Source organism: Amblyomma americanum, chromosome 11, assembly GCF_052857255.1.
Source record: "Amblyomma americanum isolate KBUSLIRL-KWMA chromosome 11, ASM5285725v1, whole genome shotgun sequence".
NCBI lineage: Eukaryota > Metazoa > Arthropoda > Arachnida > Ixodida > Ixodidae > Amblyomma > Amblyomma americanum.
The window spans coordinates 48,964,638-48,982,138 of NC_135507.1; the positions used below are offsets into that span (position 1 = coordinate 48,964,638).

Genomic DNA, 17,501 nt, shown 5'->3' on the forward strand with positions numbered 1-17,501 from the left:
GCTCCGGGTCTAATTCGACCATTGGATCTCTCCGCCACCAGACACATTAGCGCCTCGTCTTCCGAATATTTCACGTATCGACGAGAGGTGACAGCAAAAAAAAACAAGGATAACTTGGATAACAGCGCCGACACTCTCTTCAGACCAGGCCAGTCAGGACTGCCTCCACAAAGTGCAGTGGCACTAAAATACATATCAGCCCTTTTACCTCACCGCCTTCACGGAACTGTCCCCTTGGAGGAGTTCGAGAGATTTAGAGCGCATCGCTCTTCTTTTTCGCTCCTCAATTTCATGCCGTCCCTTCCCAACATCCCAATATATAGGATCACCGAAAAAAACATGAGTCGCTGTTACAGAACAAAAATAATAATAATAATAATTAATAATTGGTTTTTGGGGAGAGGAAATGGCGCAGTATCTGTCTCAAATATCGTTGGACACCTGAACCGCGCCTTAAGGGAAGGTATAAAGGAGGGAGTGAAAGAAGAAAGGAAGAAGAGGTGCCGTAGTGAAGGGCTCCGGAATAATTTCGACCACCTTGGAATCTTTAACGTGCACTGACATCGCACAGCACACGGGCGCCTTAGCGTTTTTCCTCCATAAAAACGCAGCCGCCGTGGTCGAGTTCCAGAACAAAAAAAAAACGACGAAAGAATTTTCAGACATTTCAGGAAAAACAAAATAAACAAGTGAGAAGCAATACCAGGTGCTCAGAACTCACAACACCAAGGAAAAAGGGGTAGAGGAGGGCGCGGGAGAAGATTACGGAAAAAAAAAGGGGGGGGGGGGGGGAGGACGAGTTGGGATACGAGCAGCGCTGACGCTTGCGTGTGCTACATGTTATGTGTACGCAAACATGCGAGAGTGTGCACGTGCTCGGCGAACGAGCTTATTATACGCGCACCGCGTCTGGAATTGCCTGGCGTTTGCCAGCGCGGTTCTGTCACTTCACTCCTGTCTGCCCTGCTTTCCCTTACGTCCCGCCTTTTCGGGACGCACCCCTCTTCCCGAGCTCTCCGGGTGGGTGAACGGGGAAGGTGGGGAGAAGGGGATGAATCCCTTTACAAGGCAGCAATCTCGTTACGAAGCCGACGCAGGCCCACCGCTGCTACACGCTTCTGAACAGGGAGGCGTCGCTTGGTTTTTCTCGGTTTTCTTGAGTTTTTTCTTTGCTGAAGGCTGTTTTCCCTCGGGCGAAAGCCCATTCCCGAAGCATCAATACTTGTCTCTTTGCTGTTGTAAATGCTTTTTTTATTTTGTTTTGTTTTCATCCTACCTGTCTTGAATCAGCAGACTCTGCCATGGTTTGCTTCATTGAGTGACATTTTTTCGGTTAAACGGACTGCGATGTTTACCGTATTTATCCGATTTTAAGCCCCCGCCCCCTCCCTTCTTTTCATTTTTTAAGACGAGAGTTGAGCGTTAAGACTGCTCGAGGGTTTAAATCTTATCCGGAACCGAAACGATGCTAGGAAGGGCCCCAGCAAGGTTAACATCACAAGGTGGCATTTTTGCTTCTTTGTGTTCTTGTGTTCTGTAGCCGTCAGTAAGAAACTGCTGGAGGATTGATGAAAATCGGAAAAGTTATTAGAGGACATGATTTTAGAAGTCAAATTCGATGCAGCCAAAATTCGACTTTTGGAATTTGTCTCCTGAAAGTTATTGGGAGGGCTACCCAGAGATAGCATAGTACTTGTAAAATATCTTTCTCCGGTGGCGCCCGCCACCACTTCGTGTTAGAGGTGGTGTTCTTACCACTGACCAAACCACACACCTATTCATTGTTGGCACCTAGAATTTAGTTGACTTTAGGCCCATCCAGTCAACTGTGTATTTCACATTTATTTTTTAGTGCGATAGAAATACTAGGCGCATTTTCCTATTTCAGGCATACGTACGTACCTGTCTGAAGCCTGCTTTGTGCCAGGCTGCCCTCCTTCCAACTGGGTAGTGGGCAACCTGCCAGGTGTGTACAATTGGCAGGTCTTCACCTAGGTGAAGGCCTGGATGAAAGGTACGCCTTGGTGAAAGCCTTTGTGGTAAAGGCCTTTAGTTCCAAGCCCTCTAGGTTCAACGCCTTTAGGGTTAAGGCCTTCATGGTAAATGCCTTCCGGATAAAGGCCTTTAGTCCAAATGCCTTTACCACGTAAGGTCATGAAGCGCCCACCATAAATAGGGCTCCCACATGATACTTAAGCGCTTAGGCATGCTAAACAGTCTACATACCGAACATTTCTGGACAAGAGCTTTTTTAAACAGGAAAGAATTTATGAACGCAATTTTTTTCTATACCATAAGATTTCACTATAACAATTAATATATCCTAACATCTCCCGTCAGCAGGCTTGCATTTTTTTGCTATTAACGTTTTTTTTTCTATAGTCAGAACAGTTCCCCATTGCATTTCTAAGGCCGTCCTGACCGCTGGATTCGAGGGATGGAAAAACTTTTTAAAAAAATTTTGCTACTCATCGAAAGATTCGACAATTACCTTCAATATTTTCATAACAGTAGCTTTCAATTTTCTAATATTCAAAATTTTTGTCCAAGAATGTTGGACATGGTATTTTTTGTATTTTCTGTTTAGGCGTGAACAAAAGTAAGGTGCGTGCTAGAATAAGGAACTTATTAAAATCGAGTGATTACGGCATATGCTTCACGCATCGGTTCGGGCTCGTTCATTAAGACCTGCTCAAAGTTATGAGTGCGGCCTTTTTCCTCTCTGCTTCTGCACCTGATCATGCACGTGTGCAACAGGTTACGTGTGTTTGAGATGACGAGAGGGAAAAGGGACAGAAAGAGATAATCTGTGTGTATAAAAGCACTGCGTGTCGCTTAATCTTCATTATTCATCGCTAGATTGGTGCACTATGACGCTCGAAAGAGCGTCAAGGGTGCCAATTTACGCGCTCGAGCACTGAGTTTTCCTTCAGCTGGGCAAGACTTTAGTTGTAGCCGTGTTAGGGCATTGGAAGATTACGTTATTTCGTTTATAGCACTTTATTTCCTTTCGTTCTTTCTTGTATTTCTCTAAGCTGCATAACTTGCGATTTTGGGTTGGATGGTGAGACGGGAAAGGTCAGAGGTAGAGTTTATGGTTTATGCGGGTTTACCGTCCCGAAGTGACTCAGGCTATGAAGGGCGCCGTAGTCAAGGGCTCCGGAAATTTCGACCACCTGGGGTTCTTTAACGTACGCTGACATCGCACAGTACACGGGTCTCTGGAATTTCGCATCCATCGAAATTCGGCCGCCGTGGCCGGGATCGAACCGGCGTCTTTCGGGTCAGCAGCCGAGCTCCGTAACAACTGAGCTACAGCGGCGGCGGTCAGAGGTAGGGTTTCGCCGAAAGTGCCTTCGAACTTGTACTACTTACGTGCATGACATACCATGTGGTACAGTAGATGTCATGTGATTCACTGTGCTCATTGAGTGTGATGCATTATGAATGAATGAATGAATGAATGAATGAATGAATGAATGAATGAATGAATGAATGAATGAATGAATGAATGAATGAATGAATGAATGAATGAATGAATGAATGAATGAACATCGTAATATACAGTCTTTATGTTGAGGCTTACTCTAGAAGAGTGCAGTGAGGGGCTAGTTGGTACCACATTATGGAAACAATGAATAACAGCGCAAAAAGGACGGGACAAGAGAGAAGAATCACACGAGACAAGCGCAGACTAACAACTGGTTTATTGCACCGACGCCTCCTTCCTTCGACAACAAAGCGCATGCGCACCAACCACAAAGACAAAAGCCATAATCATCTCGTCAATCCAAGAAAGTCCAACTCCTTGCGGTACAGGTGTATGGAAGCCTCGCTAACACATTTGGCAGGCCCTAATCTCGCGATTTTCAAGGCTTCGATAACTTCACGTTCTTTTTTATCCCTCGCGCGTGCGATAATCTTATCTTTGACGTTATTTTTTATTCCTCGCGCGTCCGATAATAATTAGGGCCTGACAAATGTGTTAGCGAGGCTTCCGTACACTTGTACAGCAAGGAGTTTGAGTTTCTTGGATTGACGAGATGATTATTGCTTTTGTCTTTGTGAATGGTGCGCATGCGCTTTGTTGTCGAAGGAAGGAGGCGTTGGTGCAATAAACCAGTTGTTAGTCTGCGCTTGTCTCGTGTGATTCTTCTCTCTTGCCCCGTCCTTTTTGCGCTGTTATTCATTGTTTCCATAATGGGGCTTACCCACAAGATTAAAAAAATAATTCGCCCCGCCGCCTTCATATGCAGCAAAATGGCACCGTAAATACAGTTCGCATAAAAAAGTTCGGAAAAAAATCTCTTTCCAACGTGAAGATAGAAAAAGCGAACATGGCTGCATCGCAGTGCAGAAAGAATGGGCTTGATTTTTTTTATTGACTGCTCAATTCTTGCTTATGGATTCGGTAAGGACAACAATGCTTCTATCATTCAATTACTGCGCAACATTGTTATCTCTTAAGTCAACAGCTGCACACAGGGTAGGAAAGGGTAGTTTCTTGCATAGACTTGCACGCTGTACGTGCCTGCCTCTTTGAGAACGCCCGTATTCTCATCTCAGCTGAACAACTGACGCTGATCCGAGAACCACTTTCAGACAACTGTTAAGAAGTCCCGTCCATGGTCTCACGACAGCTGATGCACTAGCTTTTGACCTGTGGCTATTGGAAAAATCTATTTGTGTGTCTATCAATTTCGGGTACAATTTCTCTATTGTCCTTCCTTTTACATTTTGGCATTCTGTACATTTGTTTGAAGACCCCTTCTATGTCGTCAGCTTAGACGCTATGTCGTCAGCTTAGCGGCATATCTTGCTTTGCACCTGCGAACTTTAACCTAGGGTAGGCCTGTACGTGTCCCCAGTCGCTCTCTGGCATTGATTCCTCTCAGTTCTCTGCTGGGCTTTGTCTTTAATTTATTTATTTATTTATTTGCTTGTTTGTTTGTTTGTTTATTCGTTTGTTTGTTGGTTTGTTTGATTACTTATTTATTTGCTTATTTATTTTTAATTCCACCAAAAGCCGTGGAGGGCATTACATATGGAGAGGTATAAAGAATACAAAGCAATACGTGGCAAAAGAGCAAACAGATACAAAGCAGAAAATACAAAGCACTACACAGGAAACACAGCGTAAGGTTAAAGTAACAGCAAAGCAATGTTAGAGCATGATGCCTGTTTCGTGAAAGGACGCTAATGCAGTTTGGAGACCATATTGATCGGTAATGATGACTTCGGCGGCAGGTATACGATTCCATTCGTCTATTGACATTATTGAAGGAAAATTTTAATATTTGGTGCGCGCGAAAATCGAGGACATCTTATACGCATGTACCCGCCGCGGTGTCTCAGTGGTTAGTGTGCTCGGCTACTTATTCGGAGTTCCCGGGTTTGAACCCGACCGCGGCGGCTGCGTTTTCATGGAGGCGAAATGCTAAGGCGCCCGTGTGCTGTGTGATGCCAGTGCACGTTAAAAATCCCCAGATGGTCGAAATTATTACGGAGCCCTCCACTACGGCACCTCTTTCTTCCTTTCTTCCCTTCTTTATCCCTTCCCTTACGGTGCGGTTCAGGTGTCCGCCGATATGTGAGACAGATGCTGCGCCATTTCCTTTCCCCAAAAAGCCAATTGTACGCATGGTCCATGCGGCTATCATATTACAACATGTTAGCAGAAATAGCTATTGTAATCACGGTTAATCTTCCCGCTTATTTCAAATTTTTGCATGTAAACTTAACGTGTAGTGATTGATCAATTGATTATGTTAATAGATAATACGTTCGGGAATAACCTCAGTCAACCTAGGTTGCAGTAATAAAAGTTGAACAACCTAGGTGGCTACTCTGAATAAAGTACGCATGCAATGTGAATTGTACTTTTCGATGTTGTCAGTCAAGACCCAATTATCAGCTTTTAAACACTTCCAGCAAAGCATAAATTTTCAATCCATGGCCTCTAGACCACTGAAAAGGATGCGGCATTTCGGGAAAGTTTTTAGTTCTTCCATGTTCTGAAAGCAACGCGCGAAAACCCAGTGAAAACGAGACTACGGCTAGCATGAACTGGCGCTCGTCGACTATCAAATATCAAAGCGTCGGCAGACTTGGGACATTCAAAACGCGATCGCTCTCGCCGCGACCATTTCTGATTTCACGTGCCTGCCCGCCGCGGTGGCTCAGTGGTTAGGGCGCTCGGCTACTGATTCGGAGTTCCCGGTTTCGAACCCGACCGCGGCGGCTGCGTTTTTATGGCGGCAAAACGCAAAGGCGCCCGTGTGCTGTGCGATGTCAGTGCACGTTAAAGATCCCCAGGTGGTCGAAATTATTCCGGAGCCCTCCACTACGGCACCTCTTTCTTCCTTTCTCTCCCTCCTTTATCGCTTCCTTTACGGCGCGGTTCATGTGTCCAACGATATATGAGACAGATACTGCGCCATTTCCTTTCCCCGAAAAACCAATTATTATTATTATTATTTCACGTGCCTCCTTCACAGCGCAAAGGGCAATGGAATACCAACCACTGAGACTGTCCAGAAAAAAAGAAAAAAAAACACTCTTCTACAATAGAAGTAATGGTGAAAAACGTAGCGCAAAGAAACGAGGACACAGAAAGACGGACAACACAAAGCGCCGTGTGTTGTCTGTCTTTCTGTGTCCTCGTTTCTTTGCGCTACGTTTTTCACCTTGAAGTTATGAACCAACAAGCCCAAGCATATACCCTTCTGAGAAGTAATGGGTACCTCTCTGGACAGCGCACCGTACCAAACTGCATAAGAATACAGGAACCCTATCATTCGTCATTTTGTGGACTTCATTTTTCACCAATTTTTTTCCCATCTTTTCATTACGTTTCCTCTAAACGTTGCGGTAATAATCACGCCTAAAAACAAAATGATGTTTGGCTATAAAGGTAACACAGACACACTACGCCATTCGAGATTCCTCTCCACTTTCTGTGACCATGTAGTTCAAACTTTTGCGTGTCTTACGCGGTTTTAAGAGTTCATTATTAATTGGAAATGATTATCTCAGTTACTTAGTGTCAGACGCAGAGGTACGTTTGGTACACCTCCTGGGATAGGGTAGCCTCATGCAGCGGGTCCTGAGAAGTGCGCATAGGAAGTCAGTTGGAGAGGTTTTGAAGCGAAAAGCTTCACTACGCTAGTCAACACCGCGCTTCGCGCGAGCCGGCGTATGTCAGAGCACGAGTGACGTCACGCACGGCGCAGGTGGCCGCCGCCGACTCAAACGCCTAACCTTTCGCCTTTGCCGCGTTTCTCTCTCGCTCTCTCGCTCCCTAGACACTACTGCGCATGCGCCACTAGTAGCACCGAGCCACAGGTGTTCCGGCGCTGCGCAGCGCCGCGCCTTTCCTCAAAATCCAACTTTCAATTTTCAGTTTTCTCTTTCTTCTTTCCCTCCCTCCTTTATCCCTTCCTTTACGGCGCGGTTCGGGCGTCCACTGAGATATGTGAGACGGTTACCGTGCCATTTCCTTTCCTCAAAAACCAAACACGTGAGCCAACGGCGTTCATAGATTTCATTGCCGTTGACAACTTTGCAAAGGTCATTCATTTTCCCGAAAGGAAAGGCGCACAACCGGATCCGTGGGTCAGTGGAGACCTCAATCTCGCTTACGCTTTGTATATCCTGGATTAGCTGAGCTAATCCACGATAATTTTTTAACCTTCAGTTTGCATGCCCCGACTCGTGATGATAGGGATGGTAAAATAATTTATTTTGCACTAAATAAAATATATCCCTGCTTGCTCAATGCGACCGCTAGCAATTCTAGTTTCCTTTGTGCAGCCTTCGCCTGATTTTTTTTTTCGTCAATTCTTAGCTCGAAGTGACTTGTAGCGGTGACTCAGAGGGTATGGCATTCAGCTTCCGAGCCCAGGGCCGTGGAATGTAATCCCTGCCGCGGCGGCTACATTTTGGTATAGGCGAAACGCGAAAGACCTAGAGGGCCTGTTCAATGCCAGTGAACATTCTTTCCACTACTGTGTCATTCATATCACACACACCGTTTCAGGACAATAAATCCGACCTCCCATATCATACCCTACCACACGTTATCTAGTCAGACCCTGCATACGAATGCCAATTGACTCAGTGGCATGCAAACTGTTCGCGCAGTTTCACGGGCCGAGTGTGCCGCGTGCGGTCCACAGCGACACGCAGTTTGACTGTCCGACATTCCGTGTGGTCCCCCCGTATAAAAACCATTGCCCGGAAAGTGTCGAGACGCGCGGGCGGGCGTCGCAACGACAAAAAGCGAGACCGGAAAGGTCACCTGGCCGGGTCACCGGCGTCAATTTGTCGGCGGCCGACGCGTCGACACGCCGAGTTTCGCTCTCGCGTGTGCAATGCCTAACCTGCTCCCGACCTCCTACCACGCTCTCCCCACTTCCCCAACAACTTCCCTCCCACTACCTTTCGGCTCCCATCTTTCCCGCTCGGCTTCCACCACTCTCTCCCGGCTTCGCGTTCATTCTCTGTCACTGTCCACTCGGTCGCGCTTGCTTATTTGTAGGGGTGCTTGTTTCCCGCCGGACAACGTCATTTCTGCCGCGTTCCCTCGTTCCCCCTTTTTTTTCCCTCACGACTCTTACGCGAGCTGACGGACGAAATGCCACGGTCTCCTTCGCAGAACAGCGTGGAATGTGTTGCGCGTTTGTGTGCGATTCTCCAGCTCTAATAGTTAGGTGCACTTGAGCAGGTGCTGTCCGGCTACACTCAGTTATGGTCTGTGCTGTCAAGGGGAAAAAAGAAAAACGTCCTCACAATGGCTGCTGCTACTCTGTGCGATACTAGACAGTTTTAGCTGTGCGTACGCAAGTGCTTGCGTACGCAAAGCGCTACGGCGCTGCGTACGTTACGCTGTCCGCTCCGAAGTATAGTTTTAGCTGGCCGTGCCGTAGCGTCCCTTAGGCGCACGTGGCGCCATCTAGTGACAAGGCGTCAAACCACATCAACGCTCGGTTGAAGAAATTAAATCCGTGATTACTGATAACTAGTGTGAGTGCATTGGGAGCCTTTTTTTGTTCCAAGAAGAAAAACTATGCAAACCGAAGAAAATGTAAGAACTGGCTAAAAGCTAGAAAACTGCTTCGCCAGGTGTCGTTCCTACGAGGAAAACACACTGCATATAGTTAGGCCTAGGAGCTTGAAAATCACAAAATTATCTGAAAAACAGGGGCTAGTTATCGCTTATACCGCTAGGTGTGGGCAAGATTAGGCAAAATAAAAGCGAACCGGTACCATTTGAGCGAGCTATTGCGTCGAAGAATCCAGCGGCGACGTGTATTTATTCCGAAGCGGGCGAGCAGGGCGCCGCCATCTTGTCAATGTTAGCGTACGCAAGCCACGCAAGCGCCGCAACGCTAAGTCCGCTGGCTAGCGTACGCACGCAAGACGCAGGGCTTGCGCTTGCGTTCTGCGCATGCGCACTACCGTCCCCGCAAACTCCTTGCGTACGCTAAGCCGTTGCGTACACATAGCTAAAACTGTCTACTGTCCGAAAGAAGGAGTGCCGGAAAAGCTTAGAATAGACTATACGTAACACGGAATCACGGAATAAACTGCGATTCGAGTCAAGATTCCCACAGGTCTTCTATTGTGTTTCTGAGGTGAAGACTCATCCTACAGGCTCTGTACGTGTTTTTTTTTTCTTAAAGTTCTGGACTTTTAACATCCAAATAAAGCGAGCTTTCATCTTTTCGTACGATCGAGGTGTTTCCTTTTACAGTGAAACGCGCTGAACTATTTTGAGATAACCTAAGTGCCGGCTGCGCAGTTCTCATCCTTTCTTTCTATGAACGCTAGTAAGCAGGTTAAATTGATGCAATGTTAAAACGCAGGAAACTTCGTAGTGTGGGTAGAGACGCAGCTTCATGATACGGACTTCTATAGAAGGGACGTGCGATGTATAAACAGCATGATCCTTGGGTCTATTTTCAAGGAAAGGAAAGCGTACCAATAGAGCAGCAGACTGCGAAGTGAAGCGACAGATTCAAGAAGGAAACAGGGATAGCATATCCGCACCTAGCGCAAGACGGGGACACATGGGGATCACCAGGAGGGGGGGGGTGTATCTGTCCTCCGGTACACTTAACACAGATGGCGGTCATCGTGATGAGCTAAAAGTGCATCAAAAGAGTCATTCTAACGTGGGACACAGCAGAAAATGGCCGTGGCTCAGCCGGCCCTCCTTTTCAGATGATAATGACTGCGATGACGATAGTGATTTAAGTTTTTAAGATATACAACCCAAAGAAATTTGGACAAATAATTTTAGTTTCCACGGTTTCCACCACGTAATCACGCGGCAAAACTCACCGCGGGAGAACTCACCGCGGGAAAACTCACCACGGGAAAACTCACCGCGGGAAAACTCACCGCAGGAAAACTCACAACGGGAAAACTGGCTGCGGGAAAATCGAATGTTTGATGGATCCCACTGACCTTCAAAGGCTGTCGGAACTACACTCAGTTTCATACAAAGCAGGCAACCTGCCAAATCTAGCGTGCTTATTCGCGCAGGCTAAGTCCGCGCACTAAAAAGTATTTTGTCCTACCACCAAAGTGAACACAAGCTTATTTCGTTGCGACAAAAGTTGAGTGCCGTAACTGACACCTTCCGGACTTTGTTCTACCTCTTGCCACATTTTCGACCTGCGACTTATCAAGACTTCGAGAAGTAATAAATATATGGGGCGATACTCCGCGCCGAAAAGTAGTGCACACGTAGTGAAAATCATAGCCAAATCCGCGCCCAAAAAGTTGGAAGTGGCTTAACTTGGCTAACCCTGGAATTGAGCAAAAAACTTCCGCACACATGGTTACTCATCACGTGGCTTCACATCACCCACCGGATGTTCTTAAGGTCAAAGTTCAACCCAAAAGTCACCCAATGTCAAAGGTCAAAAGTCAACTAAAGGTCATGTGTCCAGGTCAAGGGGGTCAAGAGTTCGACACCATAACTGTACCGCATGTGGTCATACACGGCTGTCCTTGGTTGGGCTGAAGGTCGTTCAAGGTCGTTGTGCTGCCTAACCGAAGACTGCTTTACCTAGCGTAGTGAAGCTTTTCGCTTCAAAAGAACTGCACTCTCAGTGAAAATCACAGCCAGAGATCCCGAACACTAAGTTCCTCACAACTTCTGCAGTGATTTTCAATACCACCACTTCGTTTTTTACCACTCTTTGTTTTCATCCAAACACTCGCTGATGTTTCGAGAAGAACGAATGTTATGTTTTAGAATAATATAATTTCGCGAACGCACTACTTCCGCAGCCTCCGCACCGTTGCTTCCCTATCTGTCAAACGGAGTATAGACGGTGTGAGAGTGGGAAACATTTATAGGTGAGATGTTGCTGCGGTGAAAAAAAAGTAAACAGTGATAATCACCATGTTCGTGCATAATATCAGCGCACTTTCTAGATTTCTTACAATTACAAGCTGAAAATGTCCCCATTGAGTTACTCAGTGTTCGCTACAGATCGCCAACTTATGACGGTAGATGTACAAAAAAATCGGGCATGTGAGTGAGGCCTTATATATGGCTCCGACCTCATAAGAGCGCAGGAGTTGACCGTGGGACACATACAAGATGGCAGACGACTGCGTTAGCTGTCTTTTTTATCATAATGATGGCAACGATGACGATGATGGTCTTCTAAATTTATGACTCTAGTGTTGAAACATTAACCTTGAAACAGTGTTTTGAATACGGGACACATTAAATTGTGACAGAAGACGGCCCTCTCTTCTGACTATGATGACTACAATATTGATTAAATTGACGTAATGATGATATCCTTTACACACTTATAAGCCCAGCATTCTAACTTCATAACCGTGAAACATACTTCGCGCTCTAGGTACAAAAGATTACACACGATGGCACTAGCCCTCTTCTTCACTTGAAAACGGCGACGACAATGGCGATTCTGTGCTGGTAGGGGCTCTCGTCTACGCTTAAAAAGTCCAGCATTCAAACATCATAGGCGCTTTGTCTCAGAGATGTGATATTAATCGAACATTGTGATCGTATTGGGAATCATCTACAAGACACGCAACGGCTGTAACGTACCCCGAAGCCGTACGCCACGCTGTACTGAACTCAGACCTTTGCCACTAACTGATTCCATCTCTCCTCCCCACTCTGCTTGTCCGCGTCTGGAAGCTAACCCAATTTGCGCGCGAGTTTTTTCCCGGCAGTCTGTGAGTGCGTTTGTGTGTCCCCGGCGGACCGGCGGCAACGACTACACTACACGCAGCTCCCCAACTCCGCTGCTCACTACGCAGACAAGCCTGCGTCTCGAGAGCGGATGGCGCGGTTTCTCTTTGTTCATCTCTCCGGCTGGCCAGGTGACGCCGACCGTCGCGAAATGCGCGCGAGATTAGGCCTCGTTGTGCAATCATTGCACTGCTGCGCAGGCTTGGAAGTGCAACACGGAGCTGTAACAGCTACAAGGGTGGGACACACAGAGGGTGGGATGAACCAAACGCGCACCAAGGTGCTGGAAAAGGTCAAGCCGAAAGAAGAGACGGTGCATGGAAGTTGTCTCTCTCCAGAGCGCAAAAAGCGTACAGCATCGGAACACAAAAGGTTACAACTACTACGAAGGTGAGGATGCAGACAGTGGAACAAGAAAAACGCGCGTAGAGCAAAAGGTCACGCTGCAATAAAAACCATGAACCTGCGGCTGTCTGTCAAGAGCACAAAAAAAAACTGCACCAAATACAATGCAAGAAAAAAAAACAGCAGTGCTGCTTATATCGAGACGAAGTATACCCAGGATAAATGAGAATAAGGAGCGAACGGCATGGCGCAGTAATCTGCGAGACATGTGCAGGAAAGAAGCTGTGAGGATGAAACACGGAGAAAGAAAGAAAGAAAGAAGTGGGATGACAGCATGGAAGGCCTATGGCGTGTCTTGAGGCGATGCAGGCACTGGGATCAGTAACGAGATTGCTACCTTCTTGCGGGAGAAGGAGAGGATCTCTTCATTCCCTTCCTTCTTGAGACTAAGCCCGATCCGCTACCTCTTCTTGTACAACGGCACGAGCTTCTGCAAACGTGTATCCTTTTGCCGATAACGACGTTTGCATGACTTTTGCTGCCTCTTTCCGAAGGCCGGCGTAAGAGTGGAGGTATCGCTAGCAGCGTCTATGTAGGCTCGAGGCGCCATCTAGTGTCCTTGTCGCGCAGTACTGGATTGAGATGATTAAACTAAATGCCGTGTTAAAAGACCCAGTTACTTTGCACTGCTTGAAAGGTCCCGGCGTTTCGTTTTTTTTTCTGGGCACTGCTTTTTAACCTGATTGCATTAGAGTTGTCATCACACCGAAACCCTGGTGATGTCCGGTGTCACGCAATTCGCTGATTTGGTCGAGAGAGGTCACGTGGCCTTGTAACGTCTTAACAAACTGCCCACCTTGACAGGTGGTAACCTGGCCACCATGGCAAGTGGTAATTAAATTAATGATAGGTGGAGAGAGGTCACCCGACCTGGTGACGTCATCACAACCTTCCAAGTGGGTTTCTAGACGCCAGGTTTCTATCGGATTTATAGTTGTCTAGACAGCAACGTGGATAATGAATCTAATCAAAAATATGAAAACAAAAACGTGATATACAGTATGCAAATGCCGGCACCGCCACAGCAGTGCGGCTACCCGCTACTGGAGCTAGCAATCAGGTTCTGGCGATTGATGGACTGCCAATTGCAAAGAAACTGACGCAAACACACACACACACACTCACACACACACACACTCACACTCTCACACACACACACACTCACACTCACACACACACTCACACACACACTCACGCACACACACGCTCACACACACACTCACGCTCACGCCCACACACACTCACGCTCACACACACACATACACACAAAGTTGCAAAAGCATCTGCGACAAATGTGAAATGTAATGCTATCACATTTCACTCTTGAGGCGACTTGAGCGTCCCCATAATTGTTTCTCTTTCGTTTGCAGTCATATTTACATCGGTACTATTTCTCATAAATATTCTGCATCATCTACCCACTGCACAGTTTGCCTCATTAGCACGCCTTGTCTCTCTCCAGTCTTGCTCTGTTTCAGTCGCTGTATGGTTCAGCCACCCATCGATCAGTGGGGCCAGCTGTGGTTTCCGCGCCCATTTCACTTTTTTGCCTATCTCAACAAAACAACCACTCCTGATACTACGGTAGTAGTACAACTGCAGAACTGCAGCAACACTGTTGTAACACAACTGCTAGGGTAGCAGTAGCAGTGTTGCCCTAGTGCCCCAGATCAGTTGCCCAACTTTGGAATTACGGCATCCTCGCTTCATGGCAGACATTACACATGTCCAGCACTCTTACACGAAAATTTTGAATAAAACCTTATGAGGTACTGTTACGAAAATATTGAAGGCAATGGTTCATTCTTCTGATGCGTAGCAAAATCTTTGAGAGTTTTGCCATCAGATGAAAAGTGACCAGTGTGCGTGGGGTGGACGAGACGCCTCAGGTGCCGTAGTGGAGGGCTCCGGAATAATTTCGACCACCTGGGATCTTTAACGTGCACTGACATCACACAGCACATGGGCGTCCATGTGATGTGTGATGTCAGTGCACGTTAAAGATCCCCAGGTGGTCGAAATTATTCCGGAGCCCTCCACTACGGCACCTCTTTCTTCCTTTCTTATTTCACCCCCTCCTTTATCCTTTCCCTTAAGGCGCGGTTCAGGTGTCCAAAGATATATGAGACAGATACTGCGCCATTTCCTTTCCCCAGAAACCAATTATTATTAATTATTATTAGAGTTTTGCCATCGCTCGCATCAGGCAGTTTATGACTGCCATAGAAGACCTATGGGGAACGCTTTTTGACGGTAGCAAAAACGTTAATAGCAAAAGAATACAAGCCAGCAGACGGGAGATCTGCGGATACTTAAGTCATTATAGCAAAATCGTACAATATGTTATAAAATTGCGCGCATAAAATCTCTTCCGTTGAAAAATGTTTTTGTCTGGCTAGAACTGTTTGATAAGATGAGCGGAAAATAGTTGCTTTCTCTAACTGCCTCCCTCTTTTCCTCTCCTTCGCAGGCCTCCGTACCACAGCAGCCTGTTCAACTGCTGGGAAGTGCTCCTGCAGGAGGTGGAGGTAGACTCACAGGTGAGCTTGAACCCCTACTACGTCATGTTCTCGCAGTAGGCAGAATGAAGGACCCTGCGTTGGAGTTTGGCGTTCCACGGCACATTTGCACGGAAATAAGAACACGCCATTTATTTGCTGACTCACTTCTTAAACTACCGTCACCACCAATCAGCCTATGTCCGGGTGCGGCAGGACCAAGGTATTTCTCTCACTGAACTCCTATTAACCCAATCCCACACCAACCGTGGCCAGGCTATACCAGCCAATTTTCTAATCTCATCTTTCTGCAAACATTCTGTCTCCCCTTGCAACGTTTGTCTTCCCTTGAACTGATTCGTTTAGCTTAACGTATAAAAGGCTATCTATCCTCTGCATTGCGTTTCTCATTCACATAGAGTCGGGAGCGCCATGAAAGGGAACAAAAGCTTTCCACAAAATTTTGAATTTTCTGGTTACGCTGAATTTGATAATGAGTTTTGTATATCGTATATACCAAGATAAGGGAGGGAGTGAAAGAAGAAAGGAAGAAGGGGTGCCGTAGTGGAGGGCTCCGTTGAACCCGACCGCGGCGGCTGCGTTTTTATGGAGGCAAAACGCCAAGGCGCCCGTGTGCTGTGCGATGTCAGTGCACGTTAAGGACCCCCAGGTGGTCGAAATTATTCCGGAGCCCTCCACTACGGCACCCCTTCTTCCTTTCTTCTTTCATTCCCTCCCTTATCCCTACCCTTACGGCGCGGTTCAGGTGTCCAACGATATATGAGACAGATACTGCGCCATTTCCTTCCCCCAAAAGCAATTATTATTAAATATTTAGAACTGCAAAGAGGCTGCTCATTCCAAGCTCATATATACCAAGAAGAAAGCAAGTTGGAGAACTAGAAGAAAACTGTTCTTGTCACACTAGGCACTCAATAAAAGAATGTTCAATCTGTTGCCTCTCATAATGCTCACGGCTGTACATCAACACCTCGAATTCCGTTAAGGTATTTTTCACTGCAGATTGTTTTCTAACCTGTGCCGACCTGTTTCTGTCTCGTAACCTTAACCACATTGCTTTATTTTTCCCAGTACCTTGTACTGCTGTCGTAACCTTAATTTCAAACTTCTCTGGTTTCGAAGTTCACTGGGTAGAACCCTCAAGTGGCGTCCTCTTTACAGTGTCACGTGACACAAACTCAACACTCAAGCAAACGCGTGCAGCCCAGACAAGATAGTGTGAGGGAAAAAAGTTGGGAGTAGGCAGCTTCACTGATTAATATTTCAGGATAAATGAGTACAGGACATAACCCTCTCGTTTTGTCTCAGTGTATTAATGGCGAAGCACGTTATACCTAACTGCAGGGGTAAGGAGCCCTTAAGTTTATTTCTTCTTTTCTCCTAACACTCTCTGTGTTAATGACATAAACAGGAGCATTTGTTTTTATTTTTACTTTGTCCCATCGTAACGCTAGCGCCCTAAGCCCTGGGTTCACCCAGTTACATTCCCCTGCTTTTACCTGTTAAAGTCCTCCCATATATGCCGAAACTTAAGACATGTAAAAAAAATCAAAATATTGTTTTATATAAAATGTTTTGTATCTCTTCACAAATCAGAGTCATCCTTTTATAGGTTCAAATATTCTCTCAAAGCCGAATATTTAGCTGTCCTGCAATTAAGGATACTAGGCCGATTCGCTATCTGTTACGTGTGGTAAAGCTTCATATATTCGACGTTGACTTTAGAATCTCATTTCTCATCATGCGCGGTTATTTCGTTATAACAATGAGAAAAAACTATGTTTTTCTTGCAAAATTACAATGTAGTCGATGTAGGTAATATTTAGAAATGGCCTCCAGAGCTGGCCAATCTTTCTGAGCGCACAAAACTGAACGCACATAAGATAACCCTTGCACAGAAATAAGCTTAGACCCTCTTGAACCTAAGCTAGCATTCGCTACCTTTTACATAATCAACTTTTAGAATTACTGAGCAAAACATCGGTGGTCTATGTATGGGACACTAGGCATATATGGCTTAAGGAGCAATTGTTTTCTCCTTTCATGAAATCGCCACGCCACTGCTAAAGTCAGGGCGCTCTAGAGAGGAGATTTTTCCATGCTTAAAAAGCAATCGATCAAACTGGACTCTTGCTACTAGGCTTTTTTGTAGCGATAGCTACATTACGGTAGCATTTCGAGCCTTCAGCGTGGCGGCGCGCCACACGCTGTCACGTGGTTGGTCACGTGGCGCGGAGCAGCTGCCGGCGGCGCGGCGCCGTGGCTGATCACGTGGTTCGTCACGTGGTTTGTCACGTGCCCAAGTTCCACTCGGCCAGCTGTAGCTATCG

At 46.4% G+C, this 17,501-nt stretch overlaps 1 protein-coding gene across 6 annotated transcripts in view; it reads left to right on the plus strand.

The window, feature by feature from the left end:
* The window catches only part of Stacl (SH3 and cysteine-rich domain-containing protein), a 348,123-nt gene that overhangs the window by 247,821 nt on the left and 82,801 nt on the right, over positions 1-17,501 (plus strand). For all 6 annotated transcript variants that reach the window (XM_077644121.1, XM_077644119.1, XM_077644120.1 and 3 more), the window contains one exon: positions 15,123-15,192. In XM_077644121.1, coding sequence (XP_077500247.1) covers positions 15,123-15,192 — 70 coding nt within the window. The remainder of the gene's footprint in view (positions 1-15,122; positions 15,193-17,501) is intronic.